Source organism: Anolis carolinensis, chromosome 4 (genome assembly GCF_035594765.1).
Source record: "Anolis carolinensis isolate JA03-04 chromosome 4, rAnoCar3.1.pri, whole genome shotgun sequence".
Lineage (NCBI taxonomy): Eukaryota > Metazoa > Chordata > Lepidosauria > Squamata > Dactyloidae > Anolis > Anolis carolinensis.
The window spans coordinates 49,092,926-49,108,476 of NC_085844.1; the positions used below are offsets into that span (position 1 = coordinate 49,092,926).

Sequence of the window (15,551 nt, forward strand, 5' to 3'; positions counted from 1 at the left end):
ATACAGCCCAACATCTCTGGAGGGTCACATCATTCCCATTCTGATTTAGGAAAACAACATGAGAATGGAGTAAAGCCCAGGTAACTTTTTTTTTATTACACAGAGAAGTTATCATGACACAAATCATACATTGTAAAGAAGCTGATGTCCTCTCATTACTTGTGTTGCTTCACTTTAAGTTGATTCATAAAACCAGAATCCTGATAAAAACTAGATTGGTTTTGTCATTTTTTTTACAGATTGGGGAACTAAAGAAGTATTATATTAGGTTACTACTGATATTAGGATCTTCTAAACACATGCCAATAGTTCTGTTTATGTGGACCTAACAACATTTCCATTGATAGCAGAATGTAAGAAAGTCATTATTGTAAAATAAATCATTTCTTAGGCAAAGGTAAAGGTTTTCCCTTGACATTAAGTCTAATTGTGTCTGACTCTGGGGGTTGCTGCTCATCTCAATTTCTAAGCTGAATAGCCGGCGTTGTCCGTAGACACCTCCAAGGTCATGTGGCTGGCATGACTGCATGGAACACCGTTACTGTACCTATTGATCTACACATTTATATGTTTTCGAACTGCTAGGTTGGCAGAAGCTGGGGCTAAAGCGGGAGCTCACCTTGCTCTCTGGATTTGAACCGCTAACTTTTTGGTCAGCAAGTTCAGCAGCTCAGCGGTTTAACCCGCTGCCTCCTTCTAATTTCTTAGAAGAAATTAAAACTGAGCTGACTTACTTGGCTTAGAGTTTTGAGGTTGGCAGAAGTATGTCTGTTTGTAGTCTTTCTAGATGCATGTGGAGGGTATTGTAGATTTAGATAATTCAATATGCTAGGAAAACTAATTTAAAAATGATACACTGGCAGAATGTAGTTATCTTCATTTATGCCAGATTGATCTTGTAAAAAGCCTCTACTGTGTAAGAAGTCTATCGAGGAGATGAATCTCATCAGAAATCCTAGCATCAGTTCAGTGATGCACAAAGCTACATAAAATAAAACTGAGAAAAACTATTAAATCAAAACTTGAAATGTATTAAAAATAGAAATAAAAGATTCCTACTATGTCAAAGGGCAATGAACTGGGGTTAAAGAGCAAAGAAAGCTTTTTATGGGGAAGGAAACAAAAGTTACTGAAGAAATCGATCTCCATTTTTCCCCTTCTAAGAAACTTCTAGATCTAGCCCACTATTTTAACTTGAAATTTGAAATTTGAGGAAAGAAACCTAGAAATAAACAATGTGACATTTTGAATTCTGTTCCATAAACATATCAGCACTATCTAACTTTATTTCAAGCTTTGCTTTCTTAAGTCTGTTTAGTATCACAAGAAAGAAAATAATAGGGAACTATAGCACTATAGGGAAAATTAATTTTGTTTTCCAGAAGCTTTCGAAATAAAATCTGAGTTGAAGATAGACTTGAGTGAACGTCTCCAGGGAAACTTCAAACATAGTTTATGCACAGATAATTCTGTGTTTAAGCTCATGAGGGCTGTATGACAGTTGGGATCAAATGTAACTGGGAACTCTGATAAATTTCTCTGAAGAATACTTACATTGTGCTTTGTGAGGTTGGAAATATTCGTTGCTATTGCTTGTAGCCAGTCGATACAGTCTTCACCAGAGAGACACTGAATTATTCCACTACAAATGCCATCCACAGCAATTACCTGGAACGCGTTTTGCCTATAGACACATCATAATAGAACAAGTCAGGAGACAAGTGCACCAATTCAATACTACCAACTTAATAACAGTTGTAGAAAGACTTCAAAAACATTCCCTCACCTACGTCTTCCCCATAATAAAAGTCAGCCACTGGACTTTTACTGCTGCTCCTATTTTATGCATCATTCTTTTCTACATTTAGCTTTCATATATGGCACTTCTCCAGATAAAGCTTGGCAAACCTGCAGAAGCAACTTAACACAGATTGCTCACTCTGGTTGATTTTCCTAAGGCAAAATGCTTGAAATTGTGTTTGTCTAGATCAATGTAGGTGTTTCACTTTGTGCTGTATCTCCTGATAATATTCAGGATCGTATCCTTCCATGACATTCTTGGCTAATTTCATAATCCTGGCCCTCGGAATCCACATATTCTGCATCCATTGATTCCATCTTCCAAAGCTTTAAGATTACCACCACACACTGCCCCTCCCCCCAAAAAAATTAAAAATATCAAAAGTAAACCTTGATTTTGTCATTTTATGTAAGAGATATCATTTTTTAATATTATTGTACATAATGGGACTTGAGCATGCAAAGATACTAGTATCCATGCGGGATATTGGAACATCTAGACTGACTACATAGGTTAATGTAGAGTCAGATCATCCCTGAAGTAGCCAAATGCTGCACAGGGCTGATTCAGGATAACATAACTGCAAGACAATATGGTCTTGTTTAGCTTTGCCCAAAGTCAAGGGGAAAGTATGGATTTGGCCCTGTGGGAATAGTTGGGCAACTTCCAAAATGGAACCAGCTGCAACTGTCCCCACTCCCATCCCATGTTTACTGGATTCAGGAGGCTTCGGGACATGGTATAGCAGCATGATCCTCTGTATCATGGAGGTATCTGGGCATGACACAATCCTACCTTGCAACCATCACATGCACTGATGTTGGCTGGGCCAATGGGGCACAGTGGGATGGGGAGGGGAATTCCTTCTCTTCCCCTGACCTCTTCCTTGGTGCCCCATTAGCCTGGTCAATCTTACTGCAGATGAAGGCAGACAGGTAGGAACCGTGTTGTGGTGAATGAGTGCTGCGAAATGGAGGACATTTAGAATTACTGCAGAGTAGTGCACAACCATGTTAGGTGTGTTGGGTAGTAGGGACTCCCTTCTTACTTCACAGCAGCTGAGGGACAGTTGTGTGGGCTAAACTTGAAACCTATCCAGCATAGGATAGGCTGGATCAGCCTTGCATTATCAGTCAGTGTAGATGCAGTCTATGTCGTATTAGAAGTAAATCTTGCTAAAATCAACAAAACATATTCTGTAAAAAAAAAAAAAAAGGAACGAGACAATGTAATAAAGCAGATAATAACCCTCCCTTCCTACTCATCATGACATAAAAGTATTAAAGTATAATGCTTTCCTTACTAAATAGATTTTACTTGCTTCTAAGTTGAAGTGTTCCAAAAACCTACTTAAGGGTAGAGTTGGAGAACTCAGGATTGATCCACATAATGTTTTCATGTTGCACTTCTCCAACGTTTGAACATAAACTAAATCAAACACAACTGTGTTGTCCTTCAATATAAAAGGAAGTCATCTAAGCATTCTGTGTCAGTAGCATTCTGCATATATATACTGTTGATATGCTATACTATACTACACATTATTCACTTACTTCAAAGAACAAGTAATTATAAAACCTTAAAAAAATTGGATGTTGTGGTACTCAGGGCACAATATCTTTAGCTAATAGTCTTTTTGGCACCCTGCCTGAAAAGGGTTGATGGGTCTAAATGGATTTAGAGTCATACAAAGAGGACTGTACTTCATGATCTAAATCAATTTTGAGTTTGTCAGACTAGAAACAGTGCAACCAGACCATTCTTTCTTGATTATTTTATAGTTCCCAGCTGAAAGTTTAGTCATTTTCAAAATGGTAGCCATGTTAGCCACCCAGCAGCAACTAAAAAAAAAAAAGGGGGGAGGAGAATGGGAAGGGGAGAAAGAAAAGAACGTTGCAACACCCTTATAATCACTTATTTTTATTTTATCATGAGCTTTCATGGTTAGAAACCTCCTTCTTAAGATGCAGTACTATTAAAGTCTTAAGCTTATAAAGCATATTCATGCAGATTTAGGAGTGGCACATTATCAGTTCAGTCAGTATTTGAAAATTTGGGGACATAATTTGCATCTTTCTGAATACTATTACATTATATCCCATTCCCACAACTGTATATGTATACTTTATTATCTGAGGCTTCAATATCTGTGCTGTAACTAAAGAAGTGGGTTTGTTTATATCAATTGAAGCTCATGTTAAAATAAAATAAAAAGTCTTAAACGTGTTACCACATTCCCCTTTTCTCCCCCTGATTTCCTCTTTTTTACATTGGAAATTCTAACATTCTATTCGTTTTTATTTATTTCGTGTCAAAAGCATTGCATAACAAATACATTTTAAAATGATGAAAAAAAAGAGGAAATCACAAGCAACTAAATAGTTTTAGACCAAAAACGGGCAACAGCAACCGCATTGTCCGTAGCTTTAAACAACTCCTCCTCCGTGCATGAGGCAGGACATTGTGGGCAAGCATACATATGCGGAGTTGTTTGTTCTGCTCCACAGTCACACAAGGTTTAAGCAGATAATTTTCAGACATTAGCAGAAAATTGATCTTCAAATGTTCATATGACAAATTCTTTAACTTCCTTTAGCATTTAAAATACCTTGGTCCATCTGGATTGAGTTCAATTTGCATTAAGTGTAACAGTTTCCCTATATCTCCTTTACTGTGGCAATAAAAAGTAGTACTTGGCTGTCTGTTTGAGGGGAATAATATTTCTTATTTATATATAACTGTTACTTAGTGTACTTCATCAAATCAGATTTCAGAGTATATTTAAAAAACGAATTACAACCACATGCATTTTCAATCCTAATACAGTGACAATGTCAATGGCCATGACAAAAACCAACAAATAAAACTTCCAAGGCAGCGTGTGGTATTATAAAATGCCTACATAAATAACATTCTCAATATGGAACTAAAAACTAGTAAAATCATTTACAGACATACCTCTTTAGGAAATGTTTATTGGGGACTTACAAATTCAGGGATAGACATCTTGATTTCTGATTTACCTGCAATATAATGCTGTAAAACTATCACTCCTCCCACTCCTGCAACTTGCATCCTTTCAACTAGTCAACTAAACACACACACAGGTTTCCTCAGGTGAGGAAAAATATGTTATGGTTGAATAAGTGATGTCTTATTTTTTGTTAGAATCTTACTGTAGAGAAGTTGTGTGTTAAACAGAGATTATTGATATGATTTTATTTATTTGTTTGTTAAAAGAAAGAAAAAAGGGTTATATATTAGCAAGGAAAAGCCTAGCATGGAAACTAGCTGGAAGCAGCATTTGGTAGGTTGCCATGGTAACACAGCTTCCCTTGGGAGAAAAGGGGCATGGCTAAGATGACAGTTGGAGCACATTCCCTTTTAAAAGTTCAGTTGCTGTGAGGGTTTAAAAAAGGACTGTTGCGGTTAGGTTTTGGAAAGATTAGGAGCTGGGGAAATCAGCTAAGGACGGCAGCTTATGGTCACTCAGGGGAAAGGCTGGGAATATAAGCTGACCGGGGGAGTTTAGTATACTTTATTGAAGAGAAGTTATTTAAGAAATATCAATTCAAGAAAGACTACATTGTAACTTAAGATCCGGAACGTTTACTGATTGAAACCATACGCTTATGTACCAAAAATAAACTTGAATTTTGTTATTGTTCATAAAGATAAGTCTCCTTGCCTCTCTGTAAGCCTGTTACCTCACGTTGGTGGCAGTTACCGTACCTATCTATATAAGTTACCGTACTTTCCTATATAAGTTACCATCTTTACTCATTTAAACCCAATCAGTTCTGTTATCCTTCCTTATCCACTAAATCATCCCTGTCATACATTCACACATCCTCCATCCCTCCCTCTCACATGCGCGCACATCTCCTCAATTGGAGGCAGTAGTGGGATTTAGACAAAGATTTCCCCCTGCCTGAGTTGAGTACCACAAATTGGGCCCTCTTCACTTACATCCAAGGGGATTTGAATATTAAGGATTTTCAAACATGAAGTCATTTCAAATACATTATAAGGATATGGATTCATATGAGAAATCTATTTCCAGACCACACTTCTTACTGAAATCTCTTGGGCATATTCTTTGCTCACTCCATGATTTCTGAAAGTACTTTATTTTCCAACTGACAATAAATAACAAATTTCTTCTCCAAGGTATAAATTTAATTTATCAAACCAATATCCTAATTCACTTATAGACAATTATAATTCTGCTCGACACATCTGAAAATATTTTCTATATAAATTAGACCCAATTTCTTTTGTCCTCCTTTAGCCAGAATCTCAGAAGAAATGTACCCAAGAGTATTAATAGTATTTCTTTTCTTTCATTAATTGAGTTTTATAAAGCCCAGCTACCATAAGTATAATTAGAAAGCATAATCATTGATTCTTTATTGCCAAATCTGTGTGAAAAACAGGATCAGCAGTCTGTGCTGTATGGAAAAACTTTTTTGGACAAGTGACAGGGACAGTAACAGCCCTTGTTTAATACTCATCACGGGTGTTAGCAATATCAATTGTCCTGTCTACCCTGACTTTATTCAACACAAGGTGGGTGGTATGTGGTACTGTAAGGCCCCTATAGCTGAATTACAACAGGGTCATCAAATAGGTTACTCCAAAATTATTTAAAGTTGGATACTTCAAAGGCATCAAATTCTGTCTGATTCTGGAAGACAGGAAGGGTCAGCCCTGGTTAGTACTTGAATGGGCGATTGCCAATGAATACTATATTTATAGACTATATTTCAGAGGAAGGAACTGGCAAAACCACCTCTGAGAATTCATTGCCTAAGAAAACCCTATGAAAGCCATAGGGTCACCATGAGTAAGTGAACACATATACAAATGTGTCAATGTATAAAAGACATAAGAAATACATTTTTACTATATATCATGATAGACAAAATCCAAGGCCACAAAAACCCTGAATGAACACTAACTTATACACACAGGTGTAAACATGGAAAATGTATTAAAAAGTGCAAAAATATATTTAATGTATATGAAACATGCTACAAAACACCAAATCTATGGCAGAAATATTACTGTACTGAAAGCTGACACTTCCAAATGTATAAAATGTAAGAAAGTAGGTGGAGTAAAAGGACTTCTATTTTCCTGTTTTGACAATATTTCAGTAGCGAGTCTATTTTTAAAAAAGATTCCTGCAAATTGCAGGAATATTCCTTTTCAAAGACGAATATTCCTGCAAAGAGGGATGATGAAGTACATCCCAAACCTATCCTACTATTCGCTCTCAGTAAAACACCTCAGATTCTTCATTCCGAAGTACACAAAGAATAGCTGATTTACACTTTAATACAGAAGAAGTAACTTATTTCTACTTACCTACACATATCTGATCCTGGGAGATACTGAGAGAACCGGGAGTGAAGAAGTGGGATTAATCGTAGATCACACCATCTTTTCTCCCACCTGAGCCCTGGAGATGTAGGCCACGAAGAACATGAAAGTGTGTCCTGAAAAATATTTCAAATACCATTCAAGCTTTGGCTTCTGCATCACCCTTCACAATAAATGCATACCCCCTCTGTGTTTAACTTTATTCCTGTCTGTTTAAAGGAATCAGATTAAACCATCAAAAAAACGTTGCCAGACTCTATCACCACTATATCAGATACTACATTTACTTTTAACTGGTTTTTTCCACAGTATGAACTAATATGCAAGAACATTTGTAATCTTCATCTTGCATTTTATGTTTAATCTTTGTTTTGTGTATTTTAATATGTATTTTATGGAAATATGTTTTAATATGCATATGTTTTTAGATGAATGTGTGTTTTAGTAATGTTGTAACCCACCATCTGTGTCTTACATCCCTAGCACTATTGAAGGGGGAGGCAGGAGAGGCCACCGTTGGCACTATTTGTACTTGTTCCTGTTTGCATTGGGGAGAGTGCTCCCTCCCAATGTGGTTGTGATCCACTTGGGTGGAGAAGACCTGGGCCTGTATAAAGGCAAAGCCTTGGTTATCCAGGCATTGGCCTATTTTTGAAGATCAAGGAGGAATGGACTTTCACACACAACATGACATCAAGAAAGAGCGTCAATCAAGCTGTGCACAAAGAGCTGGACAAAGGTATGGGCTTCTACATTCTTCACACTGACATTGCACATCTTAGGCCTGATTCCTTCTGAGCTGATGATATCCATCTCTTGGATGCAGGCAATCACATATACCTAGGTGACATGCAAAAGGGCATTAAGGCTGCTTTGGAGAGCCTGGTGGGGGATAAGAGGGGGGTGGGATAGCAATAGACTATAACAGCTATTCTATGGCTGTTCTAATGATGACATGGCCAACAACATTCTCCATGAGTACTTCCGGGCTTGAAACTTCCTTCTGCCTGATCTGAGGCTAAGGATTGATAATCATGCTTTACTTTCATTAGCAGGCAAATAGCAGATCTGGTATCTTATGGGGAAGTGTGCTTTATTTTTATCTTTAGTGTAATGTTTTAAATCTATAGCATTTTAATATAATATCTTTCTTACTTGAGTTGTAACTTTTTCAATAATTTGACTTTTATCTCTAGCTCATTTTCATTTGAGATTCCATCTTGGAAGAAATGTGAAATAATACAGTAGATTAAACAAACAAAAATAAATGTGGAAATATTGTGAAAATCAAAGCTAATAATAATATTAATTATAATAATAATAACAACTTTTTTTTCTAACCCACCTCCATCTCTCCACAGAGAGTTGGTGTGGCTAACATGGGGCCAATCCCAGAGAACAAATAATGAGCAAAATAAAATAGAGTAGCGTTCTGGTAAACTGAATCCTGGTTATCCGACCTGCCGTGCAGCAATGCACACAGGGCTCCCCTAAACCGAGTGCTCGCCGTAGGAATGAGCCTCATCCCTCCGGCGAGCACTTGCCCCTTTGGAGGTGCCCCAAGCGCGTTGCTAGGTAGCAACGCACATAGGGCGCTTCCCCAAGCCAAGTGCTCGCTGGAGAGATGAGCTCCGTCCCTCTGGCAAGCACTCGCTCCTTAGGAGGCGCCCCGTGCCCTAAACTGGCTGGCCTGGGGGGGGGGATAATAGGGCCTCCCTATTATCCGTCAGTTCTGATTATTCGACATTCGGCCCACCCATTTATGTTGAATAAACGGAACCCTACTATACATATAAAAACAGCATACTCAACCAGATAAAACACATTAAAACCAAAGTAATGCAATATATAATATAATAACAGTAAGAAACATTTAATACATAAAATTATAAAAAAAGAGGTATCTGAAGGAGATCCTTAACAAAATAACATAAAAGCACCACCATTTAGTAACAAAGTGAATAAAATGGGGGGGGGGGAGGTTGAGGCAAAAGTGCAAAGATAGGTATTGTAATGCCATTTGTGCTAAACATTCTCTAAGAGAATTGAAGTGAGGCAGGAATTCAAGTTACTAATAATCTTGAATATTTTTTTTAAAAATCCTATGAAATTATCTACACAATCAATTTTAAATGCAATAATTAATATGAACACACTGACATATTGAACAAAAAAGTCCAACAGTAATTGTTTGGCCCATGTGTAAAAGTTTTGATGTCAGCAAGTACCCTTTGGGGAAAGCATTCAAAGAAGGGACATACTACATCAATTGGCCACCTTGAAATCTGAGAAGGAGAGGTATCCAAAGCAACATACATGCCGATGTCTTTAAGGAAGGAAAAGCCAATAGATTTCATATGTTTCTCGAATAGTTTACAATGTCTGTCCCTTGAGCCCTCATTTAAAGTCATTCTTTCATGGAAATGATACCATGAGAACACTGGGTGAGTTTTCCAATGTGCATGTGTGGTGGGGAGAAGATTTAAAACGTTCCCATGGCATCCTTTTCCAGCCCTTTGACCTGAGATTCCTCCTCCTTGTCCTGAGGACTGGAGAAGAGAGTCCAGGCACTGATACCTGGAAACCCTACTATCTCCCCTCAGTGTCACTCTGCCTGTTGCCCTTATCTTTCATTCGCAGTGCCTGTACTAACATAGTTATGCTGGCATAAATTCTAGCCCTGACATTTGAAGTAATACTTTCATTTCAACATTTCTATAACCAGAAGACATGAAGACAAGAAAAAAATACAAGAGTCTTGGGAAAATCTATTACTGAAGCATGGCTTGCCCGAAAACAGAAAGAAGTGTCAAAATGTTCTTAACAGAATCTTTCTAGACAGTTCTGGAGGCAGGGTATTACACGATAAAGCTGTAACATTTCAGGTGTTTATTTGAGCCTCTGGGTCTGTCAGCAACTATGATGCATTGCTAAATGAAGTTCAGGCAGATTCTGAAAACTCTTGTATGAGTTTGGGGACTGGTATCATTTATCTAACAAATAAACTAGCTCTTGCCTATGAATTGTTCAACAATTGAGGGGGGACACTTCTAAGATCCTAGTTCAGGTCCGTTTGCACTAGTAACATTAAATGGTACAACACAGAATACTTTGGAATATATTTGAATTGAATTAGAATTGCCAGCAAAAATGAGCAAAACACTTTTCTACTCAATCAATTTTGAACATATCTGAGAAGAGCAGACTAAAGGCAAAACAATGTAATGGAAAACTACATAATGTTTGAGTGTTTTGAGAAGAAGAATAAGGAGAGACTATTTACATATATGGTAACGGCCGCCAGACTGGTGATAGCAAGAAACTGGAAGGAGGGGAAAAACCTCTCAAAAGATTTGTGGCTGGAGAAACTAATGGAAATTAAAAGCATGGACAGACTAACCTTTCTGATCAAAAAAAAAAAAAAACTACAGGAAGACCAATGAGAGAAACAAACTGGTCACCCCTGGAAGAATATCTTCAATGAATGATGAAATGAAGAAATTATACGCGTTGAAGATGGAAGCTAGCTGATTGGAAGTCACGTATCCATCCCCCCCCTATCCTACCCCCTAGGTTAGGGTCTTCCTCCCCCCCATATTTACCTATCGCCTCCCCCTCTTCCCATTCACCTACCCCCCCTCATATTCCCTTCCCTCTTCTCCCCTTATGCCTCCCCTCACTTACATGAGTTTTACCTTTCCCCCCCATACCCCTCCCCACAATTCATTGTAAAATACCAATAAAAATTATTTTTTAAAAAAAGTTTGAGTGTCAGTGTTGTATCATTATTTGATTTGAGCATCGGGCTATGATTCTGGAGATGATGTATAGAAACCCACTAGGAGACTTTGGGCAAGATACACTCTTTCAACTCAAAGGAAGCAATAGCGTATCCCCTCTGGACAAATTTTGCCAAAAAAACCCTGTAATGACTTTGATTTAGGATCACCATAGATTGGAAGATACCAAACAACAACAATTAGTTTGAAAAAAATTACCTACCTTCACCCAATCAACAAAGCCATGGATATGTTTTTCTAACAGAACTGAGAATGTATTGTTATCTATGCCCCACACAATTAGAGGGGATCTTCACCATCCCCATCCCACATATACTTTCTACACCATTATCTCACTTTGTATTACTTATTGGACACAAGGAGCCACGAGAAGAGACTCAGCTTCATAAGGGTACAAAAACTAAATTTAAAAAGTCAAGTGTAATGTTTGAGGCATCCAAGCAGGATATGTGTGTTGATTACTAGGAGATTCAAATGCCTCAAATGTACTGAACAGCATTTCTGCTGTCAAAACCTCAAGTGAGTCACTTTAAGAGACAGGGACAGTAGTGATGGCAAACTCCTGACTCCCTATGTTCCAAACCTATAGGCAGATGGGGTAGAAATATTGGAATTCGAAGTGTGTGGTTACATTCCGTTATTATGTCAGAAACTAACATCCTTTTTTCCAGGAAGAAAATCCTATTTACCTATGATAGAAACTGATATATTTTGAACAAAAATGCAAACATTCAAAATTTGCCATTAAATTGCATGCTCTTAGCCTTATTCAGTTTCAACAGCGAAATCATTGGGATGAAACATAATTTTTACATGGAGTAACACTCAGCTTCAATAGATTTAATGTGCAATGCTGACAAGCTCTTAGGTGGTGCAGACTTCTCAGACAGTTACCCCAACTGGAGCATTTTCATATTTTTGACAGGTAAAAATGTATTATCTTACCGTATTATTGGGATGGTAGTTTAGATGTAAACCACTGTCACATAGAGGTGATGATGTGCCACTACTTTGATCACTAGGAATGCCTAATAAAATACAAATTCATAAAATGTTTTACAACATACTATTAAAGTACAAACCTTCAAAGGCAAAATTGACACCCATTTCATTATAATACAACTTCATAGAGAAAACAATTTTTTCTGCACTGTAGACTGGATCATTGAATTTTTGTAAAGAATGGTCATATGAACAAATCCAATATTCATTCACCTTACTTATGATTCTGAATTTTGTCAAACATACAGATGTTGGTGCATATTTTATCACTGTTCCCATGAAACATTTCCTCTTCTGGTAAGATAAGCTTCATGGGAAGCTTACCTTACCAGTAGAGTCCAACTTAAGATCTTTTGATAAGCAGAACCAATGTTGGATCTGCAATATATCCTGAAACTCACTTTAATCCCCATCATATGACAATATTCACCCCTACTCATTTACATGTAAAGCAAAACCATACAGAGGGTCTGAGGGTCATTTTCCAGTTCCCTCAGCCCTACATGGGATGCACAATGGCATTATTTAAGAAACAGGAAGAAAATCTCAGCAAATTGCCGTTACTTTATTCTTGATCATTTTTGACAGTTTTGGGGTATTAGCCATTTTAAATAGTGTTTAAATGCCAAGACACATTTCAGAGTTGTTTTGGGGGCCAAAAAATGTTTTGGCCTAAATATTTGGGGGATAGTTAGATAGACCTTGGGGCCACATAGAAGATCACATGAGTCCATCCTTACATTTACCCATTAGTTAACATACTGGGGAGCAACATTATTGGTCTCAGCAGTCAATTTCAGTGTATGCCCAAATCACAGCTGTGAGTGCAGCTCACTGAAATTTGTTGCTTTAGCAATAGTTTTAAGTAGAAAAAACTTTTGAAAAACCACATTCTAAAAGAAGACATGTTAGGAACATGTACCATGTGTTAGAGAAGAACCATATCTTCAGAAGGTTATTTTCCTCTAAAACAAGGCATATCTTTGCAACACACTATGTTTTGGCACATTACTGCTTTTTTTGCTATCATGCTGCTGAATTTGACAATCTTGGTGGGGGTTTTGGGAGGTGCAAAAACAGGTGGGAGCCTGTCGCTTGCTTAGCATTACAAGAGGAGTAATCAAATTAATCTAAAGGACATTTTTACACAAAGAACTTATTATTTTCCATATAAAAGTGAGCAACAGGATGTGAGAACTTGAAGATGATCCACAGAGGGCAACCAAAGAACAAAAGGTATTGTAATATTTGAAACTATTCACTAGCATTATTTTATAATTGAAGTCTATAATTCTGTCAAACAAAAAGCCAGCTAGCTTTCTCTCTATTTTCCAGTGGAACTAATCAAGAAGTAAACAAAATACCTATCCTGTAGATATTATTCATCTTCACTTAAACACATACATCTGTTAAAGCCCATGTCTGGAACCTGAATAAAATTCCTAAAGAATAAGATAATAACTGTTCATTCTCAGTTGCCAAGATAATGATCAGGGAGAAACCCCTTACTTCTCCACCTTGGTGCCATTACATGTTGAATAAAAGCTGAAATGTAAACACTCTGGATGAATTATTGCTACATCAAATAACTTTAATAGCTCTCAAACCAACTGCTCAATTCATTTCTAGAACATAGATTAAAAGTGATTTGTAATACTGTTGACTGAGAGTGAAAGGAAGACTTTTGTTGAGATCTCTTGCAAATGCTGGGGGGTGTATAGATTTGGGCATGAACTAGAAAAGTTAAATTCACATGATCAAAAATGTTATCTTCTTTTCCAGTCAACCTTTTGTTCACCTTCAACCGAGGGCAACAGGAAGGGGGAGAGGAAGGAAGAAAAGAAAGGGGCTGATAAAGTACTACTTTGAAGCTGAAACAGGTGTAAAAAGTAATAAGTGAATTGGCGTTGAAACTTGTATGAATGGAGGGACTTACTTCTTAGAAATAATCATTAATGCTTACATGCACAATCCTCATTGAGGGGCAGTTTGAGAAATGCAGGCGCTCTTTTGAGAAAGGACACAGTTAAGGTCACCTCTTCTCCAGCATTCCGAAGAACTTGGACCTAAAGATTAAATTAAAATAATAAATGTCACACACACACACCCATGCTCACACATACATGCACACAGGATCTGCTCTTTACTCATAATTCCATTGCTTATTGGAACTGCATTAACAGAAATATACAATTAAAGCCAATTTATAATTTTATTTATTAACTTTTGTTTTGTTTATTTAGTCAAGATATATACCATTTTCTCCTGCAAAGACACCCAAGACAGCTTGCAAAATTTGAGCAGTTTAGGATTTTTAAAATAAAACATGTACTGTAAAAAGAGTTTTGGAAAAAGACAGTTTTGTTAAACAACTCATAGTTTAAATGGTTTTGAAATGCAAATACAAAGAGCAGAGCACACAAATTTAAACCATATTTTGCTGTATGGCCAAAATCAACCAAAAATGAGCCAAAAGATAGCGCGGGGGGGGGGGGGGGGGAGAGGGACTGGACTACTGGGAACAGCAATGGAGATTGCTCATGTTCTCACCAATCACAAATCTGAAGGTGCGGGATCTCAGCCTTCCCCCAAAGACCTTAAACTCAGGTCAGCTCATATAATTTTTACATTTTTTTAAAATGGCTTCTTTGCTATGTATGGACACCCAAAATTCTGCACAGCACAGTCAGTATCAAATTTTAAGAGTATTTTGTTGAGAATGAGTATTAAAGTCAATATCTAGGAACTTCAGCCAGTGTCAGAAAAGTTCTACGGAAACCTACAATGAGTTATATATTAGGAGTGTCTTCAAAAAGTTTAAAAAAATAGCAAGAAATTGAGAATCCCTGGATGTCAAATGGAGTAACTAAATCTTGGTCCCAATAAGGAGAGGCTTAGACAAGAGCATTTCTCCTCTGATCATAAATGTATTCTATTTATATTGATGTTCATCCTTCCTTAAATTGGGGGGGGGGGGAGATATAGAAATATGTGTGAAATTATCAGATAAGACTTTCTAGACTCAGAAACAAACACATATCTTCCAACGTGTGACCAAGCAACATCAGTGTTCAAAATAGTGGAAAGAGCAAGATTTACCTGTCACAATGCTTCTGTGCCCTGATGATTTAATTGAGTGTAAACTTTTATGCCCAGATTTGATGAAGGGGGTGAAACAGGGGGCGGAGAAAAAATTGGAACATTTTAAAAGCAGATTAAAAAGTAGGACACGTGAGAATTAATTGAGACTGTCGCTGCCAATAGTTGGGACAGTTAGGGAGTGTAAAAACAGTATTGTCTTTCATTTTAGACAAACAAAATTGCATTCCCATCAGCCCACAGTTTAAATGCAATGATTTTTCTATTGCTATGTGAATTGCCCAGTTTATCTAGATTATCAAAACAGTCCTCACTAGTGTAATAGACAGGCAGTCCATAAAAAAGAAGAAACGAATTGCCTGCCCCTGAGCTGCTCTCATAGAAAGGGACAAATGTTTCACAGTAATTTGACATAGTACGAGTCATGTAGGCTTTGCTGAGCAATCCTTTCTGAAAGTAGAACA

The 15,551-nt window shown here is 37.3% G+C and overlaps 1 protein-coding gene across 4 annotated transcripts in view; it reads right to left on the reverse strand.

The window, feature by feature from the left end:
* Positions 1–15,551, reverse strand: part of sntg1 (syntrophin gamma 1) — a 290,079-nt gene that overhangs the window by 79,468 nt on the left and 195,060 nt on the right. For all 4 annotated transcript variants that reach the window (XM_008114859.3, XM_008114861.3, XM_062980382.1 and 1 more), the window contains 4 exons: positions 13,952–14,054; positions 11,932–12,014; positions 7,172–7,302; positions 1,555–1,684 (listed from right to left, as the gene is read on the reverse strand). In XM_008114859.3, the coding sequence (XP_008113066.1) occupies positions 1,555–1,684; positions 7,172–7,302; positions 11,932–12,014; positions 13,952–14,054 (447 nt within the window). The remainder of the gene's footprint in view (positions 1–1,554; positions 1,685–7,171; positions 7,303–11,931; positions 12,015–13,951; positions 14,055–15,551) is intronic.